General features: G+C 50.6%; 1 protein-coding gene across 2 annotated transcripts; it reads right to left on the reverse strand.

Moving 5' to 3' along the window:
* Positions 1-8,154: 8,154 nt before the first annotated feature.
* Positions 8,155-23,605, reverse strand: TCHP (trichoplein keratin filament binding). Of its 2 annotated transcripts, none has more exons than XM_029922738.1 (13): positions 23,450-23,605; positions 21,449-21,642; positions 20,310-20,520; positions 19,679-19,735; positions 17,987-18,055; positions 16,905-17,078; positions 15,477-15,589; positions 15,264-15,330; positions 14,257-14,429; positions 13,370-13,451; positions 11,297-11,482; positions 10,565-10,708; positions 8,155-9,495 (listed from the first exon to the last, which is right to left on the reverse strand). In XM_029922738.1, exons 2-13 carry the CDS (start codon positions 21,640-21,642, stop codon positions 9,463-9,465), a joined length of 1,503 nt encoding a protein of 500 aa, XP_029778598.1. In that variant the 5' UTR covers positions 23,450-23,605; the 3' UTR covers positions 8,155-9,462. The 2 variants fall into 2 exon arrangements, with proteins under 2 accessions (XP_029778598.1, XP_029778597.1); XM_029922737.1 differs by having other exon boundaries at positions 19,673-19,735.
* Between the last annotated feature and the right edge of the window lie 6 nt (positions 23,606-23,611).

Below are 23,611 nucleotides of genomic sequence, written 5' to 3' on the forward strand. Positions count from 1 at the left end.
CCCAGTAGTTGTCCTCTGGGGTGGTGACTTGGGCTTCTTGTCTCAGACAGAAGGGGTCTGGCCATCATGGTGCCTTTCCAGGCAACAAGGCTGGGGAAAATGGAGCCTCCTGCCTGTGTGAGCCAGCTTGTCTGAGGCCCCAGACCCAGCAGCTCACGCCTGGGAGGCGCTCAAAGGCATCAGCATCACGACCCAGGAGGGCTCGCTGGAACACAGCCTCTGACTCCGACCACAGCTGGGGAGTCGGCATTTCTGACAGGTGCCCCGGAGGTGCCGCAGCCACCAGTTTGTTACCCACACCCGAGAAGCACTGCCCTAGACCGTCTACAGCCCCGCACCACGTCCCTCCTTTTAGTAGAATTCTAATGACAGCTAATTTGTGCCAACTGTTGACCCTGCGAGGTGCTGTGCTAAGGGTCTTTCCATGTACTCACACATTTAATCCCCCGCAGCCCTGTGCAGCGGGAGCTGTTCCATTTTTCGATGGGGAAGATTACTCCCAAGGCGTGAGGCCCCATGCTGAGGAGGAGCGTCTGATTTATTGTTAGTCCAGTTGCTCTTCCTCTTAATTGGCCCAGTTGGGTTTTGCTGACCCTGGTCCATTACTGCAGTCTCAGAAATGTGAAGAAGCCAGGGGGTGGCCCTGTTCCCCAAGGGTTGAGATTGGAGATCAGAGGGGAACCGGTGTGTGACATGAGATTGTGGACAAATGGGGCTCATGACCCCTAAGACGGGCCCCCCAACCAGGGCTATGTCACCCTTGAGCCGTGGGCGCTGGGACCCCTCTGGCGTTTGCCACATGACTCCTGGGGACTGTCCACTGGCTCCCAAGGACCGTGAGCAGCACTTCCTCACCTGTGTGATTGCGCAGTGGCAGCCTCACCACAGGGACAAGGCAGCCACCTGAGGGTGACTGCTGCCCAGCACACTGGTGTGCAAGTGTGTCCGGGAGCTGGGTCCTGTGGCCCACAGACACCAGGCAGAGGACACTGTGCTCCATGCCTCTGCCAGCCAGCCAGGGCCACACAAGATGGGACGGACTCCTTCATGGCTTTGCAGGAACTCGGTCAGCCCACCATGGAACAGGTCCCCAGGGGAGGGGCTGCCGGGTACAAGAAGAGGCGTGTACGAGCCTTGCTTTTTCCCCCCTCACCGCCATCTTCCCTCCCAGCCAGGCTCTTGTCACACAGCTTTCTGACTGCGCTCCCTTCCCAGGCCCCCAAAACTGCCTCAACACACAGAACGTCTGCCCCGTTTCCCCCAAATGCAACTTCTCTCCTGGGACCCACCTTTCCTCCTCCAAAATCCCTCTTCTCACCGCTCCCAGCACCTTCCCTCCCTAAGACTCCTCTTCCCCTTCTCTTCCCTCTCAGTAGCCCCCCTCCTCGTTCTTCTAGCAGGGAACCCTGTGTCCTGCCCTCCCCTCGGCCAGCTCTGTACCCATCCCTCAGAGCTCCTTCCTGGCCATGGCCTCTCCCCAGTGTTTGGTCCTGCAAGCCCCGTCTGGCTCTTGGGACCCCCATTCAGACCTCAGATCTAAGATTGGCCTGGGCCTTCTCCCCTTGCACCACACTTGCTATCTGCTTTCCTCTTCCAGCCCTCCCCCTCCCAGGCCCTGACCCTTTCAACACCTCCCCGAGCACTCCCTTTCCTGAATGCGGGGGCTGAGTGCATACTAGCACGTACTGTGTGCGGCCACTCTGCTGGGTACCATTTCATAAAGTAGGAACGGAAAGTACCCTCATTTTGCAGATGAGGAAACCGAGGCTCAGACCTCAAAGCCCAGTTTTGGTGTTGGTGTAGGAAGTTAGAGCCTGGGGCCTGTGCTCTTAATTATGGGGCTCTGCTGGCACGGCGGACCATCTGCGGAAGGCGGCTGGAGAACCGGGCAGGTGGCGGAGCCTCTGGCAGCAGCAGAAGGTAAAGAGCAGCAAAGGTAAGGAGGGAGGGAGACATGGAGCAGGCTCGGTGGCCCCCTCTTCTAACATTCCCCTCGCCTGGGAGTGTCAGGACAGAAAGACCAATGCTGGTCTCTGTGTGGTCCTCTGCCTGCCTGGCAGGCTTGGAGGAATGGAGTCTGGGTGGCCGCATCTGTGTTGAGTCTTTCATTCCTTACTATTGCCACAAATATTTCCAATCTTTTCAGTCTGCTTCAAATTGAGACACTCGGGAACCGCTACTCAAGTGAGACTGATCTGTGAGTGGAGGACATTGCCCGTTTGAGCAGTTTCAGGGATTTGGGGACCTCACAGATTCCACATGGCACGTTGACTGCCCCCCAGTCAGTCCTTCTGGAAGGAGCAGCCCTGAACCCGCTGCTAGAAGCACAAAAGCTCCATTCAGGGCACGGCACAGGGTGGAGGGGTGTCCACCCAGCAGCCCCAGAACAGGGGGACGGCTCCCCACTGGGGGTGGAAGCCTAAACCCAACCTGCCTCTTCCAGTTAGAACAAGAGGAAAATCCTGCCCAAGTCCCAACGACAGAGACGAGGGTGCTTCCACAGGGGGCAGTTTGTTTCCTAGGGGGCAGGGAGGCACCTGCTTGGCAGGAAAACAGGTCCATTTGTCCTGTGTGCATTGTGTTTCTCTTACCACACCCACATGTCACCGTTCACATTTCACAGATGAAGGACTGGGCCCAAAGAGGGGTCACTGGCCTCTGTGTGGCAGACCATCAAGATGAGAGTCCAGGCTGGTCAGAGCCACGCTCTCCGCTCTTCACCCCTACACTTTGTTTGCCACCGCCCCCTATGTGAGTCTAAATACAGAAATAGGTCTGCCACATCCCCATCAAATTACAAGTAACCACCTAAGAGTCCCCGCGGGCCCCTTCTTCCCCTAGACTTCCGTGCATAGTTTCCTCGTTTTTGGTCCCATGCCCTTGTGTGCCCAGCCCTAAGTAAGAGCTTTGTTTTGCCTGTTTGAACACGTGAGTGAATGGAACCCTATGGATGTATTCTCTTCTTTGCCTCAACGTTGTGAGTTAACTAGGTCAGTGTGCATGCCTCTGCTTGGATTTCCCATGTTGTGTAGCATTCATGGAACGTATACACACGATTTATTTATCTAGTGTTTTATTGGCGGACGTTTTGAGGTTTTAGTTGTTGGCTCTTATGAAGAAAATGCTTTGAAAGGTACATCTTCTGGTACGTGCAGGACTCTGCTTCCATAGGGGATACTTACATGCCTGGGTGTGGAGCCTCCCGGGTCATTGAGGATGTGCATCTCCAAAAGTAATGCTGTTTTTATTCCTTTCCCCAAAGTGTGGTACTAGCAGAACCTGAGATTCCCCAATTGTTCTGCCTCTTCATGAACAGTCGCATAAAAAGTTCTGCTCATTTTGTCAGTCCAGGGGCATCTGGCTGGCTCAGTCAGTGGAGTGTGTGACTCTTGGTCTCGGTTGTAAATTCAAACCCCAGGTTGGGTGTAGAGATTACTAAAAAATAAAATCTTAAAGTTTTTTTGTCAGTTCAGTGGGTTGTGGTAGTATCTCCTGGTTTCAGTGTGCATTTCTGTGATTATAATATGGTTGTGTGCTTTTCCATGTTATTTGCCATTTAGATTTCCTCTTTTGTGCAGTGCCTGTTTTGAGTGTTTACCTTTTTTTCCATTAGATTCTATTTATTATTTTTATTTTTATTATTATAGGAGTTTTCCTTCTCTTTTTATTTATTTATTTTGAGAGAGTGAAAGCGTGCAAGCATGAGCCAGGGAGGGGCAGAGAGAGAGAATCCCAAGGAAGCTCTCCCAACTGGCAGCACAGAGCCCAAGGTGGGGCCCAGTCCCACCACCCTGGAATCATGACCCGAGCCAAATCATGGTTGAGAGTCAGGCGCTCAACCAACTGAGTCACGCAGGCACCCTGCCTTTTTCATTTTTAAAAAATAGTTTCCCCTTATTTCAAAGATTATGTTCCCTGTGTAAAATATAGAAAAGCACCCAAAATGAAAAATAGCCATTATCCCAACTTTTAGAAATACCCACAGTGTTTTGTTTCCTTAAAATGGGAATTATGTAAATATTGCCTTTGGACTTTTTAATTCTTTTTTTTAGCTAACCTCTGTACCCAATGTGGGGTTCAAACTCATGACCCCAAGATCGAGTTGCACACTCTACTGACTGAGCCAGCAAGGCACCCCACTTCTGGACATTTTAACACAGCATAAACATTTCTACAGAACTTAAAAAAAATAATTTAAGCATTCCATTTCATTTGAATGTACTGCATATTATCCCAAACTCCAACAGCCTCCCGGTGCTGGACATCCAGGTTATCAGTGTTTGCTATCGTAACTAATGCTGTGAGGAACATCTTTGTACCAATCTGATTGTTATATATATATCCTGGGTCAGGACGTAGCATGGCACCTACATTCTGGAGAAGAAAGTGAGGTGGATGGGTGACTTCAGATAGAAGTCAGTGGTAGCCATGAAAGGGAGGGGCAGAGGGAGCAAAGGAGATGGAAGTTACAGGAGGTCAGAGTAACAGGACTCATTGCCCCTAGGCTTACGGCTCCTGCAGCTGGCAAGAGGGATGGTGGGGCCATTCACTTACCTGAGAACACTGGAGAAGAGCCAGAAGGTTGTTGCTGTTGCTTTACTTAATGACAGTTTAGTAGGAAAGATCACTTGATAGTCTTGCTGTGCTGAGTTTGAGGAGCCCTGTATCAAAGCGGGGATATCAAAGTGGGGGTAGATATAGGAGTCTGGACTGGAGATCCAGACCCAGGGCCTGCTGATGTGGAGATGGCGCTGGGAGCCAGAAGCCTGGCTCACATCACGTAGGAAGGGCCTGTGTGGTGAAGAGAGGCCCAGACCTAAAGGCTGGCACTCCGCGAGTTACAACTGGCAAAAGCCAGACTGACTGCGTAAGTGCCCAAAGAACCCCATTTGTATTGTCAACCCAGATGGAGTAACCTAAGTATATGTTAATTAGAGCAAAATTAGAAAAAGAAAATCAATAGACAAAAATCCACAAAACCAAACATTGGTCCTTTAGGAAGATCAATAAAATCAAGAAGTCTCTAGCCTGGCTAAGACAAAGAGAGGATACAAATTGCTAATATCAGAAATGAAGAGGCGATATCACTATAAGTCCCATGGATATCAAAAAACAACAAAAGAATACTGTGTCGATTCCATGTCCACAAATTGATAACCTAGATGAAATGGAGCAATTCCTTGGAAGACATAATCTGTCAAAATTCACATTAGGAGGGGCACCTGGGTGGCTCAGACGGTTGAGCATCGACCTCGGCTCAGGTCATGATCTCACAGTTCATGGGTTCGAGCCCCACATCGGGCTCTGTGCTGGCAGCTTGGAGCCTTGGCCTGCTTCTGATTCTGTGTCCCTCTCTCTTTGCCTCTCCCCTGCTCATGATCTGTCTCTCTCTGCCTTTCAAAAATAAATAAATGTTAAACAAAAAATTCACATTAAGAAGCAATCTGCACAGGCCTACTTAAGGAATTCAATCAATAATTAATAGCTTTCCAAAACATAAAGCACCAGGCTGGCCCAGATGGATTCACTGGCGAGTTCTACCAAACATTTAAGAAACAAAGTATACCAATTCCCTATAATCTTTTTTAGATGATAGATACAGAAGGAATACCTCCCAACCCATTCTGTGAGGCCAGGATTATCCTAATGCCAAACATAGGCAAGGAAAGTACAAGAGAAGAAAACTACAGATCAGTATCTCATGAACACAGATGCAAAAATCCTCAACAAAATACTAGCAAATGGAATCCAACAGTGCATAAAAAGAATTATATATCAAAACCAAGTGAGATTTGGCCCAGGTGTGCAAGGCTGGTTCACCATTCAAAAATGAATTCATGTAATCTGTCACATGACTAATCTAAAAAAAATCATATCATATCAATAACATTTGAAAAAAACATTTGGAAAAAACATTTGAAAAAATTCAACACCCATTGATAATAACTTTTAGTAAAGCTAGGAATAAAGAGGAACTTTTTAAATGTTTTATATATTTTTGAGAGAGAGAAAGAGTATGAGTGGTTGAGTGGCAGAGAGAGAGGGAGACACAGAATCCATGAAGCAGACTCCAGGCTCCAAGCTGTCAGCACAGAGCCTGACGCGGGGCTCAAACCTGTGAGCCACAAGATCATGACCTGAGCCAAAGTTGGATGCTTAACCAACTGAGCCACCCAGGCGCCCCTAGGGGAACTTCTTCTTGACCAAGGAAAAAAAATCTACAAAAACCTACAGCTAAAATCATATCTATGGTAAGAAACTCAAAGCTTTTCCACTAAGGTCAGATACAAGGCAAAGATGTCCCCCCTCGTCACTCCTTTTCAACAAAGTACTGGAAGTTCTAGCTAAGGCAAGAGGAGGAAAAAAGGAAGTAAAAGTTAGACAGATTGTGGAGGAAGAAATGAAAGTATCTTTATTCACAGATGACATGATCGACTCTATGTAGAAAATCTGAAAGAACTAACAAACTCCGGAAATAATAAGCAATTACACCAAGGTACAGGATACAAAGTTAATGTACAAATTGTTCACTGTTTTCCTATACACTAGCAATGAAGAAGTGGAATTTGAAATTTAAAACACAGTACCATTTACATTAGCACTCAAAAATGAAATACTGTAGGTATAAATCTAAAAACAAAACTATATAAGAGCTATATGAGGAAAACTACAAAATTCTTATGAATGAAATTTTGAAAAGAAATAAATGGAGAAATATTCCATGTCCATGGATAGGAAGGTTAAGATGTCAGTTCTTCCCAACTTGATCTATAGATTAAATGCAGTTCCAGTCAAAATCCCAGCAACTGGAACGCCTGGCTGGCTCAGTCAGTGGGGCATGGGACTCTTTAGCTCGGGGTTGTAAGCTGGAGTGCCATGTCGGGTGTGGAGATTACTTTAAAAAATGTTTTTAAAAATTCCAGCAAGTTCTTTTGCGGATGTCGAAAAAATGATTCTAAAGTTTATGTGGAGAGGCAAAAAGACCCAGAAGAGCCAAGACAACATTGAAGGAGAACAAATGATACTACCTGACTTCCAGACTTAAAATAAAGCAACAGTAATCATGACAGTGGTATTGATTATAGAAATTTGCGGTTCTGGCAAAATAATAAACAGATCAATGAAACAGAGTAAGGAGCCCAGGGATACACGGACATAAATACAGTCAACTGATCCTTGACAAAGGAGCAAAGTAGATACAACAGACAGCTTTGGAGCAACTGGACATGTCCAGGCCAAAACACCTGAATCCAGACACGGACCTTCCACCCTTCATGAGAATTAACTCAAAATATGCTGAATGAGCAGAAAGAGTGAAAATACAGAATATAAGCATTTTATATTAGTAGTGGCTTCAGCACCATCTGTTCTAAAGGAACTGAACTATGTAGAAGAATCTGTAAAGAAAAATCTAAAAATCACTAGTTTTACAGGGAGTAGAAAAAGGTGCTCAAAACAATAAAGCCAATATACGTGCATAATCACAGCACAAGCTATACATGAGACAAGAGGACTCTGGGCTATACAGGAGCTCTAAACTCAGAAACAATTATTTTGGCCGAGCTTAGGAAATTTTTATTTAAGGAAACATTTATTTTTTAAGTTTATTTTCAGAGGTAGAGAGCGGGGGAGGGGCAGAGAGAGAATCCCAAGCAGGCTCCCTGCTGTCAGCCTGGATCCCGAGCAAGGCAGCGCTCAATCCCACGAACCGAACCATGGGATCATGACATGAGCCTAAGAGTCTGACGCTTAACCAACTGAATTAGGGTACAGAACCAACAGAACGCAGATTTTGAGTGCTAATAAGGAATATTACCAGCAGGCTTCAAAAACAAGATACTCAAAGAAATAAAAAACACTCAGTAAATATTTATGTGCCTATTTCCCAGTCATTCTGTCCACATCGACTCTATACTGGAGCTCAGACAGGACAGGATTCCTAATAATCCCCTGTGGTTTACTTAAAAGAGGACCCAGTGGAAATTGGAGGGGAGACAACACCGCTTTCACAAGAAAAATGAGTAGAACCTAGAAAATGAGAGCAGCCATAGAAAATATGCAAAGCTGTAGGAGAGATGAATTAAATCAGTAAAAATCTATCACTCTGTACAACCCACTTTGCAATAATTAATAAAAGCAACAGAGCCTGGAAGCCATGCTGTCAGACCAGAACTTTATTTCACAATAAACGAACATCTGAAACAGAGGAAGCAAATACAAGCAAGCACAATGAAAGTGGTGCTCAGGGGGTCACAGCCAAAGAAATTCAAGACGAGAAAACGAGAAACAGAGTAAGGGTGTAGTTTGCTGCTCCATTTGTTTTTATAGCACAATGGATGTGAAAGGCAATGCAGCCTTTACACTCAGGATTTTTTTTTAATAAACTTTGGTTTTTAATAACCTGGCACACAGCCCTATCTATAATTAGCTGTAATTTACTGAAATGTGGAATCTTAAATACAGTATAATTAAGACTGAAACCTCAGAGGAAGAATATGAAAAAAATACAAATGATAAAAATAGGATTATTGCTACAAAGAACTTGTAGCTATTTGTAGAGATTAATCTAGAACTGTGTCACATAGATGGAACAGTGGGAAGAGAAAGTTCTGGCCAATCGGGTTGAGTGCGATCTAGTTTCTTCAGGCTCAGTGCCCCTTCCTCTGGACACATAAATTCTAGAAGGCTGCCTGTTGCTCAGACCTTCCCAAGACACAAGAGGTCCAAGGTGTCAGGCCAAAATGTTAGCCAACGAGGTGACCTTTTGAGGTCCCCTTTTGGGGTTCAGTAACATACATGTTGGGATCACGACACAGAGTGCTTCATGGAAACTCTACCAAATGCTTCCTGAAGGAGGAAAGACCTGCTTCTTGACAGCTTTCTGGAAGGCATCCGTGGAGCACACCAGACTGCCTCAGAGTTCCTAGCTTTTTTTCTTCCCGAAAATAAGACGTGACCCTTTTGGGACCACTACATTAATAAGCCCTGAAATAAATTGCACTGAAACTTAGGAGTTTGTTGTCAACAGAAGAGGGAAATAAAAAAGTGGTAAGTTTAAAAACTGAGCAACTTTCCTCATCTCTCCAGCTGGTCTTTACTGGAGGATGACAGGTGAGGCACCAGGAAACCAAATATCCTACCCTAGGACACGCCCCCAGCTCCTAGCGTTGATGCAGAATCTGACTTTATCGGTCTTTTTTCTGGGATCGTGTGACAGCACTGTCCACATGTGACTGTAAAAGCCCCTTTCTTGGATACAAAAGGCAGGAAAAGGCCCCCCTTGGTGCTGCGGGTCTACAACATGCTGGCAGGTGAGACCCTTGCTCTGTTTAACTGGGGACCCGAACAGGCTCACTGAGCTGTTACCAGTAACACGAACACTCGAACAGAACACTGTCTGGTGCCTGCATATTATCAGTGGCCTCGGTGGCCTCGACCTCTGTGCTTACGATACCAACGAAGTCAGTTCCAAGCAATTCGGGGATGTCCATAGGGCTGAGAAAAGAAAGAAAACACAAGCCTGATCAGATCAGCAGTCTCGGAACACCAGGAAATAATCCCAACTTAACGAAGAGCTAAAAGCATGGTATGGCTGTTTTCATTTACAACTGAGAAAGCTTTGACCTTAAACCACAAATGAGGCACTTTATTACCTTTTTTAGTAACATTTCCACATGTGCCCTGTGAAAACCTGATCCTGAGGCACTCAGTGGTCCGCGGTCAAGTGAGTTTACAATTGGCGTGAGGCAACATATATCCTGACACATCCCACAACTCCTAGCGTTGACGTAGAATCGGACTTTATAGGTCTACCGTGGGACTGTGTGTTGCTAAGACCTTCCCAAGACACGAGAGACTGGTTAGGACAAAACGGTTCTGCAGCACCTGCTCCGTCTCTGGCTTCCCAGAGTTCTCTGAGCACAAAGGAGCCAGCCTCTCTGTCCCGCAGCACTTTACAGCGCCAGGGTGGCTGAGCAGCCCTGGTCAACGAGGGGCAGGTGCGACATGCCTGCTAGGCCCGCCCCCAGCTCTCAGGTGCGTCATCAGTTACCAGCTCCCTGGGAGTAGAGAACAGCCTTTGCTTCTCTGTGGGTCGTGCACAGGGGCCATTCCCGTACTTCCAAGGACAGGAAAAGATGGAAGGAGAAGAGAGGACCGGAGAGGAGAGGGACAGCCAGAGGTGCTGAGAGGAAGGGGAACCAAGCTCCGGTTTGCCCGGTCCCCACTGTCTGGACAGCGAGGACCTAGCACCGCTGCTCCGTCACCTCTCCCCGGCTGTGCCAGAGCTCTCAGATGGCTCCTCGTCCCCAACAGGGCCAAATGGCATGCAGCTGAGCAGTCCAGACCCAGAGCAAAATCTCCAGGTCTGTCTGAGGCCCAAACAAGGACTAAAACAGACATGCATCAAGGTTCCCGACAAGTCAAGAAGGGAGAAACACAAGAGAAGAGGCACGAGGAAGAATCTGACCTGGCCACGGACGGGCCTGGGACAGGGCCACGAGCAGGCCTGGGACAACAGGGGCCAGGCTGGACGCCGGTGGCCTATCCCCTTCAGACTCCCTACCTTGGGCCAGTAGCCCTGCGTGGCCATCTTCTTCGCCTCCTGCTGTAGTAGGGCATCGGTGAGCTGCTCTGCCTGCCTGGCCTCCTCCTCCTCCTCCTCCTCCTGCTGGTCCTCTTCCCATGCCTGCAGCTGGCGCTCTGCAACCTGGCCACAAAGAGCAAAGTCACCCTGGATCACGCTCCCTGGGCAAAGCCCTGCCGCGGATCACGTGGGGAGGCCTGTGTGTGTACCCCCACTGGAGAGTCCAAGCTCAGGCACAGTGATGGCAAGTGTCCTAAGAGGGAAGGTCACTTATGAGACTGGAAAGGTTGCACGTGTAGGAATATGCAGCTTGTGAAAAGCTGGGTAGGGACAGGTGCTTGGAAGATGAGGTGTTCCCTACCAACGACAGAATGGAACAAACAGAGAGCGGCAGCCCAGCGCGCCACAGGCCTACGGAGCCAGACGGGAGAGGGAGGGCAGGCAGGCACAGCAGCCTTGCTCCCACACACACGGAGGACCTGGATGGAGCCGGCACTAATCAGGAGGGTCAAGGTCTCAGCTGGACATGAAACGGGTGCACTGAGCTCACAATTGTGGGCCTCTCGGACATGGTCCCAGTGCCCAGCCGTGGGGCTACGTCCAGGGCCTGGGCATCCAGCGCTGTAATGGTGCAGGGGTCAGCAGCAAGGCCTGCGGCCTGCAGCTCACATCCCCCTTGCGGAGGCTTCCACCCCACCAGGCTCAGCCCACCTGGGCCTCCAGCTCCCGTTTCCAGGCCGATTTCAGTTCTTTGCTCTCCTCTTTCTCACGACGAGCAGACTCTCTGACCTCCTCAAGATCGTGAATAAGTTGCTCCCGGTGTCTCAGGGACTCCTCTTGCGCCCGTCGGTTTTGTTCAAGCTTTTCTTGTATCTGTTGTTGTCTCCCTGTCAGAACCTACCCTCAGCAGGAAGGCAAAGGGCAGATTTCAGTTCGACGTCACAGATCCCTGTTCCACAAGCTGTGGACGGGCTATAGCCGCCCCCAGACCCAGCCTCGGCCTCGGCCTCAGGCCTGAATGCCTCCCCCGTGAAGGCCAGTCTAGATCACAGCACTGGCCCACGCAATGGCAGCCCGCTGCCCACCCGTCCCCACCACACACAAAGCGCACACAGACTACGTGTTAGGGAGAGACAGCTAGGCACTGACAAGATCCGAGAAGGCGGGATGGAGCTCCCTCCCCAGGGCACAGAAACAGAGCAACGAGCTTGTGAGCCTCACTCCCTATCAGCAGGTTCTAGAAAAAGAAAGAAACCACAAGCCACTGAGATGACCAGAGGTAGAGTTTGGTTCATCCCCTCAACCTTCTGGATTTAAATTTACCGCTTAGAGTGGCAGAGGGCTTGCTGGGCTTGAGACCTGGCCACAGCACAGGCTTACACCCGGAGCGCGGCCAGGACTCCAGAATCAGGAACGGTGGGAAGCCACCGGCCTCACCCAACAGTTATGCTTCCTGGACAGGATATGTCAGGTGGCCACAACTAGGAGGAACTTTTATTTTCCTTTTCAAAATTTTATTTAAATTCTAGTGAGTTAACATATAGTATACTATTGGTTTCAGGAGCAGAATTTAGTGATTCATCAATTACGTATCACACCCAGTGCTCAGCACAAGAGGAGGAACGGTTTTATTTAAAAAAAATTTTTTTATGTTTATTTATTATTGAGACAAAGAGAAACACAGCAGGAGGAGGGGAGGGGCAGAGAGGGAGGGAGACACAGAATCTGAAACAGGCTCCAGGCTCTGAGCTGTCAGCACAGAGCCCGATGCGGGGCTCAAACCCACGAACCGCGAGATCATGACCTGAGCTGAAGTCGGGCGCTTAACCGACTGAGCCACCCAGACGCCCCAGAGGAATGTTTTTAATAGGGCAAATCAAAAGGTGCTGCAGAGCGTCAGTACTCACAGAAGGGCGAGAGCCCCACTGGGACCAGACTTCCCACAGATTCCAAAATGCACAAAATATTTCCATTTTAAGCCACTTTAATTTTCTTTTAAATGGGATATGTCTTAATGCATTACTTAAATACTGACAAGTGTGTTCTTTCAAGAGTCCGCTTCTGGTTATGCGCCCCAAGGAAACAAATCCTAAATACGGAAAGGGGAAAGCCTTATGAAGCAATATGTTCACTGCAGTGTTTCCTGTAACACCTCAAAATCAGAATAAAAAACACCCACAAGAGGGGAGTAGGAAAACAAACCACAGTATACCCACGTGATATATTAAGTGGTCATCAAGATATCTACAAAGGAGACAGAATACTGCATTAGAATGCTGGAAATCAACAGACAGCATAATAAGGAATACGCAGAAAGATGTGTTTGTGCGGACAGAGTGGGAGGAAGTAAAGTAATGGCAACTGTGCAAATGATGGGGACCTGGGTGACTCTCTTACTTCCTGTACTCCAGAATTTTCTTCTAAAAAGCTGATAACTACTTTCATAATGACATTAAAAGTCTACTTAAAAGGCATGCCTGGATGGCTCAGGCGGTTAAGCGTCCAACTTTGGCTCAGGTCATGACCTCATGGTTTGTGAGTTCGAGCCCCACATCGGGCTCTGTGCTGACAGCTCAGGGAGCCAGGGAGCCTGCTTCAGATTCTGTGTCTCCCTCTTGCTCTCTGCCTCTCCCCTGCTCATGCTGTCTCTCTATCTCTCTGTCTCTCTCTCAAGAACATTAAAAAAAAAAATTTTTTTTTAAATAAGTCTTTTAAAAAAAAGTCAGAGAGGTCTGTGTTCCAGAACACTTGGCAAGGTCAGTACGCGCTTGCAGCCAGGATTACCTCGCTCATCAGTCTGTCTCGTGCGCTCCTCTCCCGGGCCCACTCCGCCTCTCTCTTTTCCCACATTTCCTTGGCCTCCTCCCTGGGAACAGAGAGCAGATGACAGCAGGCTGCTTGCCAACACCGATGGCAGAAGAGAACTAAAGAAGCGACAGGACTCCAGCACGTCAGGTACGCACGTTCCGTGGGGCCAACCTTCCAACCCATTCACAGCTGACCACTCTGGACGAGCCCATGGGAAGTATTCCCACAGGAAGGACTTTAAGTTGCCTGGGTTATGCTCCCATCTCTTCACAAAACGCAACTGTGATGGCTTGTACCCTGGCCATTTGGACCCTGGGGAGGCAGAGGAGCCCTGCGGTGCCTGAGCTCTGTCACCTTGCTCCTGGGGTCACTGCCAGCTTGCCCAGTGGCCTGAGGCAAGTCAGTGACTTCCTCAAGTCCTGGGGACCTGAGTACCTACCCCTCGGCTGGACGTCAGGGTTAAATAAGAGAAGGAGAGTAAAGTGCTCTGCACAGTGTCTGACCCACAAGAAGTGCACAATAAATGTGACAGGTTATTCAATTTTTTCAATCTACTAGATTTTTAGGATCCAGACCCATTTACCAAAGACCTAAAAAGCATTCAGCATCTCTGGAATTTCCTTCCAGATTTCTAAGATCTTAAATGAACAGATCCTTACTCTAAACCCTAATGATTTCCACCTTAAATAACTTAAGGGAAATGCCCCCACAAGCCAGGTCTGCTAGTAAACATGTGCGGATGGGCAGATTAACAAAGACAGATGCTTCGGTGACAACAAGAGACCCCTGTGGTGACCTCTGGGGACGTAAGGGACCAGAGCAGAGGCTGGGAGCATCCAGCAGAGACAGGTGCCGCCTCTCACCTCAACAGCAGCTGCAGCTCCGCCTCCCGCTCCCTCTCCAGCTGCAGCTGCTCCTCGATGGCCCGCTTCATCCACGCCGCATCGGCCGCGGCCTGCTCCCGCCTGGCCAGGTGCTGGCGCTGGTTCTCGTCCTCCTCCTCCAGCAGCGCCTGCAGAATGCGCTTGTCCGCCTCCTACAGGGTGGAGGAGGAAGCGCAGTGGGCGCCCTTCTGCAGCCACAGCCCCCTCCCCTGCGTCTCCCCCCCCTCCCCTGCGCCTGCTTTCTGCACTCAGCACTGACAGCAGACATTCGTGATGCTTCCAAAGCCTCCCTGGTTAGAGTTGGAAAGAGTCAGGGGTCAGGGTATAACCACTTAGGAGTGGAATACCACAGGAGAGGCCCCTTTGCCACCACACGCATGTCCCTGCCCTTGGCCATGCACAGCTTTTGAGAACACTTTTGGACAACAGTTTCCCTTCTAAGAACATAGACTAGAGACCCAAAGGCACAAAAAAATATGCACAAAATGCTCATTGGGGGAAAAGCAAAAATGACCCAACTAGGCATAGGGAACTGGCTCTAGTGTCTATCTCCACAGCGAGGCGCAGTAAAGGATGAGGGAAAAACGTACTCGGGAACAGCAGTGGCGCTGCCACCCTTGGACCACCCTGATGGTAGCAGGCAGGGACGGAGGCAGGCGGGCTCGCTCATTCACTGTCCCTGTCCCCGTGTCACTAGAGGGCCCACCGACATGCCTGACAGGCATACTGAGCAGCCAGTGACAAAGCACAAGCTCATTCCAACGGTTTGAGGTTTACCGTTAGGTGAGCGTGCTGAGAACCCCACCACCGTGTCTAGAACACACCACAAAGCAGACCCCCCTGGGGAGGGGAGGGGATCGCAGGGCTCATCAAGAGGGGAATCTCCACTGGTGTTTTATTCTTGTGAGAACACACTCGATACTGAGCAGTGGAAAGCACTTTCTTCTAAAAAGGGTGAAAGAAATGCCAGGCTGACTCAGACTTACCAGTTCCTCTTGGATCTGCTGTGCGCGCCTACTGAGTTGCACATTATACTGATGTCTCAAAAAACGTCTAGAAATGAGCAAAATATGGGCTGCCTTCAGTGTCTTATGAACAGTTAGTGGGGGTCAGACTGCTACTTACTACAGATCTTTCCAGTTTGGGATAGCAATGCCTGTCTGAGAAAGTGCAAGGCTTGCCCGCCTGGGCGCACACACCCCAGCTCCGCCTTCTGCCGGAGGGCTGCCATCTGCTTCCTCTCTTCCTCCAGCCTCTCCAGCTCCCACCGCTGCTTCAGCAGATTCTCCTGCTCCTTCTTCAGTTTGGTGGCCTGTGGTGACAACAGTGCACCCAATTAAAGTCATCAGAATCAGAGCTTCATTCTTCATGTGCATTTTCGGCAGATGCCAAGCAACAGGGCTGGCCCAGCCACCCGGTGATCAGAGCCCCCTCCCCGCTCTGGGCTCTGAGCAACTTGGCCCAGTTCACTCACTTCCTGCAGGAGCCTTTCCCAGGCATGTGGACAGGATGAGACCCAGCTCCGTGCTCTTACCGGACCCTGTACTCACCCACACCTTCCCATACCTTAACCCGCCTCCCGCACCCAACACAGCTCCTGCCATGAAGGCCAGGACCGTGGGCCTTGCTCACAGCTGTATCTCGAGCACCCAGCTCGGTGCTGAGCATCTAGCAGATAGTGGGCATTAAGGATCTGGTTCCAGAATCATTTGGGCCTAAGGAAGGACAGGCTTCCTTCCCCTCACCTGAACGGGAAAATCTAGCCCAGGCATCTAGCTCAGGGAAACTGCATGGTATTCTCAGAACAGCCTCCTGAACCAGAGACCCTTTATGTCTTGAGATCTAAAACATGCTACTCGGGAGAGCTGTGTGCTAGAACATCAGACTAAGTCAAGTCCACTTAGTGTGCTGGATAATCCAAGTTGCTTTTTTTTTTTTTTTAATTTTGAGAGAGAACAAGCGTGTGTGAGTTGGGTATAGGGTCAGAAGGGCAGAGAGAGAGAGAGAGAGAGAGACAGAGACAGAGAGAGAGAGAGAGAGAGAGAGAGAGAAAGAATCTCAATCAGCCTCCACACTCGGCACGGAGCCTGACATGGGGCTGGATCCCACAACTGTGGGATCATGACCTGAGACAAAATCAAGAGTTGGACACTCAACCAACAGAGCCACCCAGGTGCCCCAGGAAAATCCAAGTTCTAAGAAGGCTCTCACATAGCCACTCTCAAAACGCACCTAAGAGAACAGGTATTATCTGCGTATTGTGAACATTCTAGAATCTGTGTATACAACCTAGGAGGATGGGAAAACCACGGCTAGGAATATGTGTCAGAAGGGAAAACCCAGCACTGTTGCATCTCTTAGAATCACCCCTGCCCCCACATGGTCCTTCTAGGGCAGCTTTCTTTTTTTTTTTTTGAGAGACAGAGACAGCACGAGCAGGGGAGGGTCAGAGAGAGAGGGAGATACAGAATCTGAGGCCTGATGCTGGGCTTGAACCCACGACTGTGAGATCATGACCTGAGCCGAAGCTGGACGCTTAACCGACTGAGCCACCCAGGCGCCCCTAGTGCAGCTTTTATATGCCTACTTTATGACAAGTGACTGCACGACAGGAGGCGTGCCCTCACCTCCATCTCCTTCAGCTTCAGCTCCTCCATCTGCTGGAGCAGCGCCTCGGCCTGGAGTTTGTCCTCCAACCGCCTCCTCTCCTCTTCCGCTTTCATCCGCTCCAGCGCTTCCCTTCGGGCCCTTTCATATTCGTTTTCACACCGTTTGTTCTCTTCCTCTTGGGTGGCTTCTTGCTACACGGGGCCAGATGAATGCAGGAGGTCAGAATCTGTCACGCAGCCAGCAGGGACCCAGTTCCCTGCCGCTGTTCCTCATTCTGACACGTCTACACCAGAGTAGGTCATGCCACTTTCCAGCTGCGTGACCCTGGGTGAGGGTGCATCTTCCCCAGCTCTGTTCTCACGGTGGGAACCATGGGAGCGATCCTTCCCTCAGAGGCAAAGCTGGGGAAGTACCCAGTGCCCGGCACAGAGGAGGGGCTCATGAATGTCGGGGTTCCCTGCCTTCCAAAAGTCAGCAAAATACTCTCCAAAATTAACCCAGAGGCAAAGCTGTGGGGCAGGGGTGTGGCCTTTTGTCCCCAGAGGTGCTGCTGTGAGCCGGGTTGAGACTGAGACTATAACGCGTGCTATATCAAAAGAGACTGCCAGCAGCAGTGACCTTTAAGATGCACCTTCCACCTGCCGGTGGCTGGCCACTGGTGTCATTCTGCCCTGGGGATGATCGGAAAGGGCTCTTGTACATGTAAGAACAACAGACGTCCACTTTAAATGTGTTAAAGTTAACTGAGATAGGGGGCACCTGGGTGGCTCAGTCGGCTAAGCGTCCGACTTCGGCTCAGATCATGATCTCACGGCTTGTGAGTTCGAGCCCCAGTGTCGGGCTCTGTGCTGACAGCTCAGAGCCTGGAGCCTGCTTTAGATTCTGTGTCTCCCTCTCTCTCTGCCCCTCCCTTGCTCATGCTCTGTCTACCTCTCTCAAAAATAAATAAACATAAAAAATAAAAAAAACAATAAAGTTAACCGAGATAAAGTCTGTTCCTGGATTGGATCCATTAACATCAAAAACAAGGAACAGAGACCCTGAGACAGAGCTCTCCCCGCACAGTATGGAGGGCTATTCCCAGAGTCATACACCGCACCTGTTTTTTTTCTTCTTTCTGCATTTTCCAAGAGTTTATCACATGCTCTTTGTGAAGGGCTGATTCAATCTGAGGGTGAGAAGGCAGAGAATGTTCATTTCCTCCCTGGTTCAGCCAACAAACATATGCTGCAGAGCGCAGTGCCGCACCCTGGCAGGCGACCAGAGGGACCCAGGTGTCTTCCAAGGGAGCACAAGGTGACTCCAACATATACAGTCTGAATGCACAAAAGGACCAGGCAGTTTGAAACAGAGCTACAGAGCTGAAGAGTTGTAAGAAAAGAACACGCACTTTTCTCCCTGTGCCCCTGGGGTTGTGCAGGAGGTCAGCACACGCTGAAATGGAAATACAATCTCAGAGTCCAACCCTGGTTGGTCTAAAGTACGCCAGGGCCCAGGGCAGCCGGAGCTGGGGGAGGGACAGACTCGGGCTTTTGCCTGGCTCCTCAAAACGTCCTCTGCAAAGCCGTAGCTGGATAAACATGTACTCCCCATAGCAACAGATGTAACACATTTGGGGTTGTTAGGAAGAGAGGCGGGTTTATTAAAACTCTACCCAAAAACTTTTGTTTGGGAAATTGTTTATAAAAATTTTTAATCTCTTTTTCAGCTTACAAATGTAAATATCTGCCACTAACTTGAGGGTTCTAAATAAACATTTATGAGTAAAAGACTTGGGAGCACCTACCTAAATGCTCAAATGGCCAGGGAAAGGAGACTCCCGTGGCTGACTGCTAACTGCACAAGACTCACAAGCACCAAACTGTTCGGTCACTTAGTGGCCAGCAAGTTCTAAGCAGAATTGCAAATCAATTAATGCCGCCAAACGCAGACACAAATTTTAAGTTAAAATGCATCAATGAAATCATCACGGATCATCTTCCTCTAACCCGGTCTCCACAGAATGGTGCCACCCAGGCCAGACCGCCCCCTACCTGCCCCCAGATCTTGCATATTTGTCCTCCTTTCTCTTGCCACCCTGTCCTGGCCTCTGCCATCAACGCCCTGGCCTCACCCCCTCCTGCCCACCTCGACGCTGCTGCCAAAGCTCCCGCTCCCCGAAATGCAGGCAGGGTGCTGCTGTGTCCCTGCTTAAAATCGTCCTGGTGCTCCCCAGGGCTTCGAGGAGAAGGCCACACAAGGCTGGCCGGGGTCCGGGCCCACCTGCCTCACCAGCCTCCACTCCCGCAGCCCCCGCTCCCCGTCTGACATCGCAACCTCTCAGCCACTCCCAGGATGCACTCTGCTCTCGTGACTCCGGCCCGGTCCTCGCTCTGCCGCCTCAGTCTAGAATGTCCTTTCCTCACCCCTGCACCAAGTTAACACAAGTCCTTCCAAACTCCTCCACCCCCACAACTCCTCTGAGATGCCGCTCTGACCCACAGCTGAGCTGGGGGCACTGCCTCAATGCCCGTCCTCCTGGGGCTGCCCAGCCCGCTGCAACCCACCCTGGACCACGAGCTCCTGAGGAGGGGGGACCCCATCTCATCTCTGCGCACCCAGGTGGTGGACCACGCGGCGGGTGTTAAGTACTGGCTGAACACCCAACGAGCCGGATCCGCAAGGGCGCCGTTCAGGTGGCTGGGGTGTTCTCTCCTCTGTCCCACCCCAGCAAGAGACGCAAGTTCAAAAACAAAAAGGGAAACATGATTCCATCTACTTAGGCAAGTCAAGGGATCTCATGGACCTTCACCTCTCGAAGTTTTGGGTTGTTCTTTTTCCAGTGTTCATACAGAAGCTGCTCGGCAATCTGCCAAGAAAGCACAGAGGGAAGCCTGACGTCACTTTTCAAATCCATCCACATTTTGGATAACTGAGGCAGGGAGCCCCTCGGCTGGCACGCTGTCACCACGCCTGCCCTTCAGACCTACTGCCTGCCCTGCACGCCCGGCTCTGGGAGACACCAGAGAGGAGCCAGACAGCCCTGACAAATGAGTCCCACAGTGGTGATGGACGGGTGCCAAGATCTGATGCTACTGAGGGGTCCCAGATGTGACAATCTGCTTCAAAATCTACAGCAGGCTTAACTACACAGCCTGGGGCTCCCCATGCCCCGCAGCCACTCGGAAGATCAAATACGCCGGCGCGCAGCCTGTTGGGGCCGTAGGACTGATATAAAGACAAAGGACTTGGATGTAATGACCTGCGGTGACTCGTGCAAAGCACACGTGAAGGACACCGTGGCACAGAGCACCTCTCCCTGCTGGCCCTGGAGTTAACTGTTGTCTCGTCAGGCCAGCGTGCCCAGGGGGGACCCCGCGCGTGCGTCACTGACGGGCTGGGGACGCTCCTGCCCCGCAGGCTCCCGAAGGGCTAGGAGTTACCAGCTTCCTCTGCTCCTCTCGGGCCGACTTGAGATCGCCATGGCGCTCCCGGAGGCGGCCTTCCCGCGCCTCCATGCTTAGCCGCAGCTCCTCCAGCTCTCGGGCCTGCAGGGCCTGCTCCTCCAGCAGCAGCTGCCTCAGTCTCTCCCGCCGGGCCTCCAGCTGCTTGCGCTTCTCCTCCTTCATCTTCTCACGCTGATAGGCATGCATGCTGGGGGAGAAGGGGCCCTCCCCACGTCAGGCAGGCGACGGCCACAGGCGGCACACTCCGCTCTGCCGTGCGGTAAAAGGGGCTGAGGTGGACACTAAAGTGTCTTCCGGCTAAAGTGAAGACGGCAGGTCACGGACCACTATGCGTGACAGAATCTTGGGTTTGCCATAAGAAAATGTACAGTGGTGGGCGCCTGGGCGGCTCAGTCGGCTGAGCGTCCGACTTCGGCTCTGGTCACCATCTCCCTCTCTCTCTGTCCCTCCTCTGTCTGCACTCTCTCTCTCTCTCTCTCTCTCTCTCTCTCTCAAAAATAATAAACTAAAAAAAAAAGAAAAAGAAAACGTACAGTGGTTTCGTAGATGCACATGATAACAGTACTCATATTACTTGAGCGATTACTATGTACCAGGTCCTCTATACAGGGATAGCTTTCTAGTAATCCAAGTAGGTTCTGTTTTAGCCCCACTTCACTGATGAGGAAACTGAGGCTCATTCATACAGCATACGGTCAGGATTTCCATCTAGGTTTGTCTGACTCCAAAGCCTTTGCTTTTAACTTTCCTGTTTTTACATGTATTTCTACAAAAATGGATGTATGTGTGGATGAATATTTATACATACACACACGGGGAAAAGTATGGGAGGACACGTGTATCTGACTGTTCACGTGATTCTCTCTGGGGACACAGGGTTACAAGGACACTTCCAGATTCTACACATATTTCTTATTGTTTTCTTTTCAATGCACATGTATTATTCACGATGATCTTTTTTTTTTTTCAGTTTTCAGTTGGAAAACACCACCATGCCTATAAGCTATACAACTTGCTCAAAAAAACACGCTGTTTAGCCATGGGGTTCTTAAAGTCACATCCCCTGACCAACAAGTGGTCTCCTGCCTCCATCCCGTCAGGGTCACTGCCATTACCTCCGCTGGTAGGACGTCTTGGAGCTCCATTCCGCCTGCTTGGAGCTAAAGATATCAGACATCCTGAAGTAGCGGCTGTTCTGGTCCCACTGCTGCCGAATCCGGGCCTCCTGCTCTCGGTGTCGCTGTCGGGCCGCCTGCTGGTCCAGGAGCCTCCGGCTACACCAGCGGGAGGACAGTGTGGGGAGTGCCATCTGAGAACAGCAATGGTAGGAAAATGAGCCTGCTGCAGCCCCCCTAATGAGGGGTCCTCACCCCTCGGCTGCCCCCTGAAATCACCCCCATTCCAGACCAGGGACATCAAAGAAGTCTTCGTGCAGGCTCCCAGGCAACAGTATTTTTTTTTTAAATTTTGTTTGTTTAAGTAATCTCAACACCCAGCGTGGGCTCGAACTCACAACCCTGAGATCAAGAGTCGAATGCTCTTCCAAGGAGCCAGCTAGGTGCCCCAGGCATCAGCATTTTAAAAATCATTTGTCAGGGCACCTGGGTGGCTCAGTCGGGTAAGATCTGACTTTGGCTCAGGTCATGATCTCGAGGTCAGTGAGTTCGAGCCCCACATCGGGCTCTGTACTGACAGCTCAGAACCTGGAGCCCGCTTTGGATTCTGTGTCTCCCTCCCTCTCTGCCCCTCACACGCTCATGCTCTGTCTCTCTATCTCTCTCAAAAATGAATAAATGTTAAAAGAAATTTAAAAATCATTTGCCATCAAGGCTGCAAATCATCACTTTGTTGTTTAATTTTTTTAGAGAGAGAGAAAGAGCGTGAGTGGAGGAGAGGGGCAGAGGGAAAGAGAGAAGGAATCTCAAGCAGACTCCATGCTCAGCACGGAGCCAGATGCAGGCCTCCATCCCACAGCTCTGGGGTCACGACTTGACCAAAATCAAAAGTCGGATGCTCAACTGACTGGGCCACCCAGGCACCCCTGCAAACCATCACTTTAAATAAGCCTGGGCTCCACTCAGCTGTGAGCCAGACATCATCAAGGGCACTGCAGACGAAGACCAGGAACCGGTCCTAGCAATGCTGGCCCAAGAAGTTGGGGCCTTCTATGCTCCCCACAGAGTAACAGGGACAATAATTTCAGGAATATATGTATATACAAGCTCTTGACATATATGATCTTTTCACTGTTATAATCACCCCATTACTTGGCAGGTGAGGAAACTTACATTCAAAACGGTAAAGTGACTTGCTCAAGACCACGAGCCAGGAGGAGATGAAATAAGAGCTGGGACCCTAAGTCATGTCAGTCTCAGACCAGGGCCCAGGCAAGAGGCTGCCTGTTGGGACCCATAAGCCCTGGCTCTGGCAGCCCTCAGGGGGCAGCCTCGCCTGGCTGTCACACCTGGAAGTGTTCTGGGATTAGCATGGAGGGCACATCCCCCATCTTACAGATGGAGAAACTGAGACCCAGAGTGAAATCGATTTGCCCGGCTGGCGGAGCAAAATGGAGCCACAACTGGAGACTTGAAAGCAGAGCGCAGTCTACTCCGTACACCTCCTTCCTGACCCCAGAGCTGCCCTCCTGGGCAGCAGCGTCTACACAGTGCCTAACTACCACAGTGCTTACGGAACGTCTGTCTGGGTCCAAGCCAAGCCTCAAACTCAGTGCTTAGACCTGGGGGGAAATAATCTATGTCTATGGACCAAATGTGGCCCGCGACGGCCCGTTTATAACCTGTGTTGAACCTGGGGCGCGCTGACATAATTTTTTCCTTGCCCTGCAAGCCGCCCGCGGAAAAGCTTTCCACCAGGAATCAAGAAACAAGACTCCGGTCCCGCATCGGTCGCATCCTTCACGCAGCCTTAACATCCACGTACGACAAAAGGGGTTGCAGAGCAAAGCGTCCGATCCAGAGCGCGCAGGGAGCAGAGTGGAGACCAGACGGCAGGTCCCCCGGCGCCCGCCCAGGTTCCCGCCATCAGGGCCACGGCGGCCGGGCTCCGCGGGTCCCGGGTCCTACGCCGGCTCCCGCCAAGCCCGACGCCCGACTCACATTTCTCCGCGCCCCGGAGTTCCCGAAGAGTGCCGCCGCCGAGCTCCCGCATCCCCCAACCAAGCCCGATCGCTCCCGCGGCCACGCTTCCGGGACCGCGCTGGACCAACGCCGGCCGTTTCGCCGCTTGTTGCCGGGGCAACGGACCGACGACGGAGTGCC

This window comes from Suricata suricatta, chromosome 14 (genome assembly GCF_006229205.1).
Source record: "Suricata suricatta isolate VVHF042 chromosome 14, meerkat_22Aug2017_6uvM2_HiC, whole genome shotgun sequence".
NCBI lineage: Eukaryota > Metazoa > Chordata > Mammalia > Carnivora > Herpestidae > Suricata > Suricata suricatta.

What these genes read in the sequence shown, in the direction of transcription:
- TCHP (XM_029922737.1), bottom strand. Translation starts at nt 21,642, where the DNA reads ATGGCACTCCCCACACTGTCCTCCCGCTGGTGTAGCCGGAGGCTCCTG. An exon ending in TGAAGCTGAAGGAGATGGAG is followed by an intron (nt 15,590 to 16,904) that starts GTGAGGGCACGC and finishes TTGTCACCACAG; the next exon opens with GCCACCAAACTGAAGAAGGA. An exon ending in GAGCTGCAGCTGCTGTTGAG is followed by an intron (nt 13,452 to 14,256) that starts GTGAGAGGCGGC and finishes CTCTGTTCCCAG; the next exon opens with GGAGGAGGCCAAGGAAATGT.